This window comes from Oncorhynchus nerka, linkage group LG6 (genome assembly GCF_034236695.1).
Source record: "Oncorhynchus nerka isolate Pitt River linkage group LG6, Oner_Uvic_2.0, whole genome shotgun sequence".
In the NCBI taxonomy this organism is placed as follows: domain Eukaryota; kingdom Metazoa; phylum Chordata; class Actinopteri; order Salmoniformes; family Salmonidae; genus Oncorhynchus; species Oncorhynchus nerka.
This window is the reverse complement of record NC_088401.1, coordinates 54,186,110-54,195,468: the sequence shown is the minus strand read 5'-3', so window position 1 is coordinate 54,195,468 and position 9,359 is coordinate 54,186,110. Positions and strand designations below refer to the sequence as shown.

Genomic DNA, 9,359 nt, shown 5'->3' with positions numbered 1-9,359 from the left:
TAGGAGGTGAACATCTTTTAATATTTATGTTGTCATAAGAGTGCGGCAATCAGGTTCCTGCAGTCTTGTCCCCACATACCGCTGCCCATCCATCCATTTAACACAAACGCTACTAAAACAAGTTTGTTCCTTTTGCGATAGCTTAGAATTTTTGTTGCACAAGTTATTATATATTCTTTATTGCAGAGTTCACTTGTAAAAGGCAAACATTCAAAACTATATAAATTACATGTTGACCTATAGTGGCTAGTAATGAATTGTGTTGTGTGCTTTGTTAAAGGGGATTCTGAGCTCCCTCGTCCAACTGGGATATGACAACATCCCAGTGTGTGTGATTGTGTAGAATGCATGTGCCCTTATCAATAGATTTAATGTTGAAGTAAGGTTTGGGCACAAACGTCAATTGAACGTCCATTTCACGTTGGTTCAAAGTCATTTTATTGAAATGACATGGGAACAACGTTAATTCAACCATTGTGTGCTCAGTGGGAAGAGAGTAAAAAGAATGCATATTGTTATGATAGTCTCGGGTGTCCTGTGTTTTCCTATTGTTGTTTAGTTTCTCTGGCGTCAGTTGGCCTTATAGTGTGTCTGAGTCTGCTGTCTGTCGCGGTTTATCTTCCTTGTTGCCCTTCTGCATCTTCTGTTGAGGAATCTACTCAAATTTGATATCCGTTCTAGATGGGGAGACATGGACAAACATCACATCAGCTATCTGACAAGGAATTGCTTGAGTATGTGGTTGTTCTGTTCAATTGTTTCTTTCGTTTGAGTCCACTATCAAACCGTGATCTCTTGTGCACTGTGCTGCAGTAGAATCTCTCTTTAATTGGCATATTTATCCAAGTATGTGTTCATTTTGCAACACAATACTTTAGCAAAGCAAGAGGATACATTGTGCACTTCTTTACTTAAGAGCTAAGGCTGGTGTAATTCTATACCTTGATTGCATCTCCTATGGGCAACAACGCAAAACATTTATTTCCCATGCAACAGTTTCAACCCTTTCCCCATTGTTGCCAAATATAGCTTTTGCATCCGTTGAAGAAGTGAACATCGAGCCTAAAACATGTTACATTGGGAGTGACCTCACCTGCACTACAGAGGCATTTACTCCACTGGGCTGTAGTTCAAGAAACGCACAAACACATAAGATCAGAATTCTTATCGAAACAATTGGAAAATATTGAATCATTGGAAAAAACTGAAATAGTCACGCATGCCAGAATATCACACATTAATCAGCCATGTTACACTGATAAACCACATAGTAGAGTTGTACTTACACATCTGCGGGTTTGGGGGACATCAATACCAAGGGGACTTCTACTCCAACATCACTGTGGCGAAACAAACATTTACATTGTCAGTGGGCAACATAATCTGTCCAACAATGCCTCACTGACACACAGTATGTATATACACTGAAGAAAAATATAAACGCAACGATTTCAAAGATTTTACTGGCTTACAGTTCATGTAAGGAAATCAGTCAATTGAACAATTAGGGCCTAATTCTAATCTATGGATTTCACATGTCTGAGAATAAAGATATCGATCAGTTGGTCACAGATACCTTAATTATGCATTAGGGGGCGCTATTAAAATTTTGGGATGAAAAACGTTCCCGTTTTAAACAAGATATTTTGTCACGAAAAGATGCTTGACTATGCATATAATTGACAGCTTTGGAAAGATAACACTGACGTTTCCAAATCTGCAAAGATATTATCTGTGAGTGCCACAGAACTGATGCTACAGGCGAAACCAAGGTTAAATTTCAAACAGGAAATGCCCCAGATTTTGGAGGCGCTTTGTTCCAATGTCTCCTTATATGGCTGTGAATGCGCAAGGAATGGGCCTACACTTTCTGTCGTTTCCCCAAGGTGTCTGCAGCATTGTGACGTATTTGTAGGCATATCATTGGAAGATTGACCATAAGAGACTACATTTACCAGGTGTCCGCTCGGTGTCCTCCGTCGAAACTATTGCGTAATCTCCAGGCGCGTGCATGTTTCCATTTTGAAGAGAGGAGAAACTAAACTGCCACGAGTGACTTATCATCAAATAGATATGTGAAAAACACCTTGAGGATTGATTCTAAACAACGTTTGCCATGTTTCTGTCGATATTATGGAGTTAATTTGGAAAAAAGTTCCATTTTAATGACTGAATTTTCGGGGGGTTTTCTTACCCAAACGTGATGAAGAAAACGGAGCGATTTGTCAACACAAATAATATTTTTGTAAAAACTGAACATTTGCTATCTAACTGAGAGTATCCTCATTGAAAACATCTGAAGTTCTTCAAAGGTAAATTATTTTATTTGAATGCTTTTCTGGTTTTTGTGAAAATGTTGCATGCTGAATGCCAGGCATAATCCTATGCTAGGCTATCAATACTGTTACACAAATGTTTGTTTTGCTATGGTTGAGAATCTGAGATGACAGTGTTGTTAACAAAAGGCTAAGCTTGAGAGCAAATAGATTTATTTAATTTCATTTGCGATTTTCATGAATAGTTAACGTTGCATTATGCTAATGAGCTTGCAGATAGATTTACACAATCCTGGATACAGTTTTTTTTCGTAGCTAAACGTGACGCAGAAAACGGAGCGATTTGTCCTAAACAAATAATCTTTCAGGAAAAACTGAACATTTGCTATCTAACTGAGAGTCTCCTCATTGAAAACATCCGAAGTTCTTCAAAGGTAAATGATTTTATTTGAATGCTTTTCTGGTTTTTGTGAAAATGTTGCCTGCTGAATGCTAACGCTAAATGCTACGCTAGCTATCAATAGCTATCAATACTGTTACACAAATGCTTGTTTTGCTATGGTTGAGAAGCATATTTTTGAAAATCTGAGATGACAGTGTTGTTAACAAAAGGCTAAGCTTGAGAGCTAGCATATTGATTTAATTTCATTTGCGATTTTCATGAATAGTTAACGTTGTGTTATGCTAATGAGCTTGCGGATAGATTTACACAATCCTGGATACAGGTTTTTTTCGTAGCTAAACGTGACGCAGAAAACGGAGCGATTTGTCCTAAACAAATAATCTTTCAGGAAAAACTGAACATTTGCTATCTAACTGAGAGTCTCCTCATTGAAAACATCCGAAGTTCTTCAAAGGTAAATGATTTTATTTGAATGCTTTTCTGTTTTTTGTGAAAATGTTGCCTGCTGAATGCTAATGCTAAATGCTACGCTAGCTATCAATACTGTTACACAAATGCTTGTTTTGCTATGGTTGAGAAGCATATTTTGAAAATCTGAGATGACAGTGTTGTTAACAAAAGGCTAAGCTTGAGAGCTAGCATATTGATTTAATTTAATTTGCGATTTTCATGAATAGTTAACGTTGCGTTATGGTAATGGCCTTGAGGCTGTAGTCACGATCCCGAATCCGGGATGGCTCGACGCAAGAAGTTAAAGCCGGTTGGACGCACTGCCAAATTCTCCAAAACAACATTGGTAGAGAAATTAACTCAATTCTCTGGCGGACAATCCAACTGCACTCTCCCTCAACCTTGGAGACATCTGAGGCATTGTCTTGTGTAACAAAACTGCACATTTTAGAGTGGCTTTTTATTGTACCCAGCACAACATGCACCTGTGTAATGATCATGCTGTTTAATCAGCGTCTTGATATGCCACACCTGTCAGGCTGATGGATTATCTTGGCAAATGAGAAATGCTCACTTACAGGGATGTAAACAAATTTGTGCACAACATTTGAGAGAAATACACTTTTTATGCATATGGTTAATTTCTGGGATCTTTTCTTTCAGCTCATGAAACGGGACCAACAATTTCCATGTTGCGTTTATATTTTTATTCAGTATATACATGTATGTCATATATCAACTCCAGTTCTTACCTGGCTGTTAGGCCTCCCAAGAGGCCTCCGCTGGAGACCAAGAGGTTCACCTTGATTTTGTAAGAGACCATGATTCCCTGCATTCCTTTATCCATGCCAGGACGGATGCTAGGAGAGGGGAGGACAGGACAAGGATGGGTTACCTCAGGCATTTCAATTCAGTAAAAGTTTTTTTTATCATCATCTACAGAAGGAGAGGAGGGTGTGGTTGAGCTATGTCTTGGGGAACCCACTGACTCACATTGTGGTGGAAGCCAGGTTGGTATCCTCATCCTTTAGTCTGCCGTCCACGGCCAGACCACGCTTCTCTTTGTTGTTGGACAGCAGAGGGATCACCGTGAATGTCTTCTCCAGGGTGGATTCACCTTTTATTTCCTCCCTGCACAGGATGACCACACAAACAGGAAGTTGTGATCCACCAACAGTGAAAATACAAATATATTTTATTATTGTTTGAGTTGAGTATTGGGGTAAGATAGACATAAGGCTTAGTAATTTTAGATTGCAGTAGTAACGGAATGAATGTGTTCTCGACTTACGCAAATTCCTCAGTAAGAACCGTCTTGGAATATTTATCAGACTGGTAAAGCAACACCTCTGTTGTCTGCTCAACTGGTCAGAAAGAGATGTTTCAGCCATAATCAAGATTTGAAACACATGTACGAACGCAATGAGAACTAGCGTCACAACCACTCACCTGTAATTTTGATTTTCTTCACCACTTTGGTGGTTTCATTGTTGATTTTGACATGTACAGGGATTGGGTCTCCATGGAAATAGAGCTGAAGGTCACCAAATGAAAGCAAACATGTTCAAATCAAAAGGTATCATACAGAATGACCCATCCATAGAAAACTAGCACAGTAATCAATGTTCTCCTAGGCTTACAGAATAAAAGTCTACAGGCCTACCTCCTTCTCTATGGAGGCCTCCAGGTGGACTGGCTTGTCAGACATCATGAAGTTCTTGCTGATGTCAGCCTTTGGTCCAGCACCCACTTTGCCTGGGGCAAACTGGATCTTACGAATTATCAGACGGCAAGTGTCCCTGACAGGAGAGAGGAAGAGAGGGAGAAAACCATCAGAATACACAATAATCTGATTCCTAGCCACAGCAAATGGCATGTACTGTACAGTTGTGTGAAATTGGTAGTATTCCACTAATACATACTTCTTGCTAATTTTCTCATCAGGGTCATCTGCCTCCTTGGCGATGTATGCTTTCACCTCATAGTCAACACCACAAGACTGCAGGGGTAGAAAACAGTTGTCTTTAATGAAAGGTTTAAAACAAGAGATTGAAAAAGTGAGAGAAAGAGAGAAACTAACGTACCTTGCCAGCATCCTCTGGGGCGGGCTGAAGGCCGACTGAGCATGGCAGGTTGGTATCAATCTGAAATGGACAGGAAGGAAGAGGTGATGAGATGTGAATATATACAAACCAACAGTCTAGTATGTGCATTCCCTGAATGGGAATATCCATGGTGACAAAGTCTCTGATGTGGTTTCCAACACCGTCTAAGAGAGTGGACTGTAATCACACTTTGTGTGGCTGAACAGTGAGCTCTGCACTGACATATTGTGGGATGCCATGTGAAGGATGAGATGTAAGGCATCACAGTGAGACTCACAGTGAAAGTGAAGGGATGGCCTTGGTCCCCACATTTCTTCAGGAGGGCCTCCTGCATGGGGGTGTTGGCTGGATTGGTGCCAACAACAGGGTAGATCTGAATCCTTTTAACCCAGATGTCTTTTCTGAATGACAGCCCGATCACATCCAGGTCGTCACTACCATAACGGAAGGCGCATGCCAGATACACCCATACTGCAGAAAGATAGGGCTTCGGTATTAAGACTGAACCTCGATTGGTTGAATGTGACTTCATGCATGTTTTCAGGGTTCAATAGATACAGTGAAATCAACTGAATGTTACCTTTCCTGCCTTCAAGTTCAGCGGGGTCCACCTTGATCACCCCATCTGCAAGAGAAGATGTAGATATAACACACACACACTCACATGTACACTACTCTGTAAAGGGCAGTAACGCCTAAAGATATTCAGAAAACGTTATAACACACCGACGATGTCAACACTCTCCACATGGTCCACAAAGTCTCTCTTCCCCAGGTAGAGAGCAATCTAGGAAAAAGGGAAAAGAAAAGCGAGAGGTTACTTCCTGCCTGACATCAACACCATATGGATAGGCCTAATCTCAGTTATCTTGATGGAGCCTGAAGAATCGCAGTGCTGTATACATATAGGTTGGCTCTGTTGGAGAAAGCCTATGGATTCCTGCTCTGTTATGTGATAAGTGCATCAGAGCAGGCCCTGACCAGTGTGTCCCTCAGTGATGATGTCAAAGTGGGTTCTTACTGATTCGTTGCCGCTGGTCTTCTTGTAGACTCTACAGAGGGAGGGTGATAGGAAGAGTCAGGAGTTTAGATTCTAGATTGGATTCAACAAATCTGTGTCATAGTCGGACATCCCAGTACGTTGCTTAATTTATAGTGACCTACCTTAACTGACCTGTTGTCAGCTCCAGTTAAAGGATGAGGCCTATACCCCCCCTCCTCCCACTGAGGCTCTGGATGGATTAGGACCCAGGGTGGCATGGTGGCCGCTGGCATTACTGGTACAACCACCTAACTTTACATAATACTTATGCAACCATAGATCTGTCTGAAGGGGAACCTTACCTACACTTTGCTTTGATCTGGTTACAACAGAAACACTACTGAGGAGTTGTTGACAATTACTTGGTTTGCATATACATTTTCTCATGTATGTTGTTTTCCAACGATATCTCATAATGTCTCCCGAGTAGCGCAACGGTCTATGGCACTGCATCTCAGTGCAAGAGGCGTCACTACAGTCCCTGGTTTGAATCCAGGCTAAATCACATCCGGATGTGATTGGGAGTTCCATAGGGCGGCGCACAATTGGCCCAGTGTCGTTTGGCCGGGGTAGGCCGTCATTGTAAATAAGAATTTGTTCTTAAATTATTTTTATATAAATAATAGAATCCTATCTATTCCCTTTCTCCTATTTTTATATCAGTTTAAACATCAATATAATGTGCATTGCTTGCCTATTTACTTGCGTCTTTCCTTGCGTATGCTAGGCTCTGGGCTGTTAATTCTAAACTGCTCTATTCCGGATCTAATCCAGAGATGATCCATCCTAATCAGGATTTATCTGGATCCTCTTAACATAAAGCCCCAGAGGTGTCACACAGCCCTGAAAGCATTAGGCAATGTGCTATAGGTTAGGTGTCAGGGAGAGTTGGGATGTGTAAAAAAACTCATTTCCAATTCGCACATCCGTATTAATACACACTTGTACATGTGTGAAATAGGACAAATATAAGCAGCCACCTAATTATTATTATTATGAATTAGCCATCGTTGTTAGTTGATGGGTAAATTTAAAAGATACTCACTTTGCCATGTCTGTGGTGAATTGGATGAGGTTGTCTGTAGAGGTAGAAAAGAATGGTTAATAAGCCAATAAGGGACAGCATTACAATACAATAACAAGTACAGTACAGCTCAACACAACAGAAAAGGCCCTGTAACATTTTCCTAACTGAGATCGCAAGGAAGTTATATGGTGAAGCTGGACAAAGGGAGTAGAAAACAAACAAATTAGTCTTTGATTTGTCTAAACCAGTGTAGCTAATCACTAGGAGGGGAGATTAACATAACGATCCACTGGTCCCCTAATCTGAGTTGAGGTCAGATTAATCCCCCAAATGGCTGTCGTAACAAATTCAAGTCAACTTCAGAGAAACACTGTTCAAGATGCTAACCCTCCCGGGTTGTCTGAAGTTCTCCATAAGTGGCCTTAACCTATCAGCAAGTATTAAAGCTGTTCAAATCTGAGCTGGTCCGATTTAACTCTGTAGACTGTCTAAGCCTGTCCGAGGCTGCCAATATAAACATACTACAATGATTGCCAATACAGGTGATGGATGAATATATTTCAAATGGGCACATCGCATGCCCTGTCCATTCAAAGGTGGTAGAAGTTGGTCAAATCCTTCCTAGTCTACAATAAATAAAACATTATACTCTGTGCCTAGTGTCAGTTCTAAAAACATTACATAGATACAGTATATCTGCAATGAAGAATTGAGCCAAAATGTTCATTCCATCCCAAGACAATAAGGCAAGGTGAGCAATTCCATCCCTAGGCAGCCCCAGAGTATAGGTTATTGTTCTAGTGCATCCCTAACCTGAGCACGATTAGAGCTAAAGCTTGCTCAAACTGAAAACGATTATCCATCCTTGCAGTGAAGGCTACACTGCACACCCATCTATATATTCTAGTCAGTCATTCCTAAAATCAGCATTATAGTTACCACTTACGATACAGGTTAAATGCAGATACAGTTCTCTGAGATGTATACAAGATATGGTGTCATGCACGATATAATCCTCCATGCATGATGTCATCTTTCCCCAGTAGGCTATGCTGTGGATGTAAAGCAGGGTCAGCCGGGGCTTGCAGTGTACTCACCTCCTCAGTGTCCTGACTGTGTCTTTTGTCTGAGCGTTTGTGAGCGTCCTTCACTTCCCGTCCTCCGGTCTTATAACTCGACCTCTCAACCTCGCCACCCTCCCCTCAGCTTCCCCGGCACGTTATAGGACACTACATTTAGGCCCAATCCTATTAATTAATTAGCTGGCTGCTGTTTTGGAGATACAACAGGGTTAAAAATAAGCAGAGTAGGTGACTTAAAGGGATCAGCTCCTGAGTAATGTGTTGTTGAATGAGTGGGTGTGAAGAGTAGAGGGCATTTGGTTGGATTACAGGAAATATATTGTAACAAGGGTCTTGCCCTTTGTCAGTCTACATCTCTGTGGGAGAGTTATGCTGTCTGGGTCCACTTTGGGCTTGTATTCTCTGTGGTGCTTTGGCTTGCACTATGAGTCAGAAGAGAAGCATAAAAATACCATTGGCGATGCCACCGCCCAAAAGGGTACCAGTCTTTCCCCCTAGTGTGTGTATTTGTGGCATACAGGCCATGTGTCTGTCTTTCTGTCTGTGTCTTCCTGTCTGTTTTTTAAATCTTTAATGTGGTTATGTTAATAAAACTCTTTAATGTGGTTATGTTACTAAAACTCTTTCATGTGGTTATGTTACTTAAATCTTTAATGTGGTTATGTTACTAAAACTCTTTAATGTGGTTATGTTACTAAAACTCTTTAATGTGGTTATGTTAATAAAGCTCTTTCATGTGGTTATGTTACTAAAACTCTTTCATGTGGTTATGTTACTTAACTCTTTCATGTGGTTATGTTAATAAAACTCTTTCATGTGGTTATGTTAATAAAACTCTTTAATGTGGTTATGTTAATAAAACTCTTTAATGTGGTTATGTTAATAAAACTCTTTCATGTGGTTATGTTAATAAAACTCTTTAATGTGGTTATGTTAATAAAACTCTTTAATGTGGTTATGTTACTTAACTCTCT

General features: G+C 40.5%; 1 protein-coding gene across 2 annotated transcripts; it reads right to left on the bottom strand.

Moving 5' to 3' along the window:
* Positions 1–8,486, bottom strand: arr3b (arrestin 3b, retinal (X-arrestin)). 2 transcript variants are annotated; one of them, XM_029661978.2, is made up of 16 exons: positions 8,401–8,485; positions 7,322–7,355; positions 6,256–6,286; positions 5,961–6,021; positions 5,815–5,859; positions 5,512–5,705; positions 5,214–5,273; positions 5,052–5,128; positions 4,793–4,928; positions 4,579–4,663; positions 4,421–4,493; positions 4,123–4,260; positions 3,882–3,989; positions 1,287–1,340; positions 1,094–1,123; positions 1–677 (listed from the first exon to the last, which is right to left on the bottom strand). In XM_029661978.2, the coding sequence occupies exons 2-15, from the start codon at positions 7,327–7,329 to the stop codon at positions 1,111–1,113; spliced, it is 1,083 nt and encodes a 360-aa protein (XP_029517838.1). In that variant the 5' UTR covers positions 7,330–7,355; positions 8,401–8,485; the 3' UTR covers positions 1–677; positions 1,094–1,110. The 2 variants fall into 2 exon arrangements, with proteins under 2 accessions (XP_029517838.1, XP_029517837.1); XM_029661977.2 differs by lacking the exon at positions 1,094–1,123 and having other exon boundaries at positions 8,401–8,486.
* Between the last annotated feature and the right edge of the window lie 873 nt (positions 8,487–9,359).

Bases quoted from the DNA above. Each gene is read 5' to 3' on its own strand.
- arr3b (XM_029661977.2), bottom strand. The intron at 4,261-4,420 runs GTAAGTCGAGAA...CATCCTGTGCAG, and splicing joins GTTCTTACTGAGGAATTTGC to GGAGGAAATAAAAGGTGAAT. The intron at 3,990-4,122 runs GTGAGTCAGTGG...CCCCTCTCCTAG, and splicing joins AACCTGGCTTCCACCACAAT to CATCCGTCCTGGCATGGATA.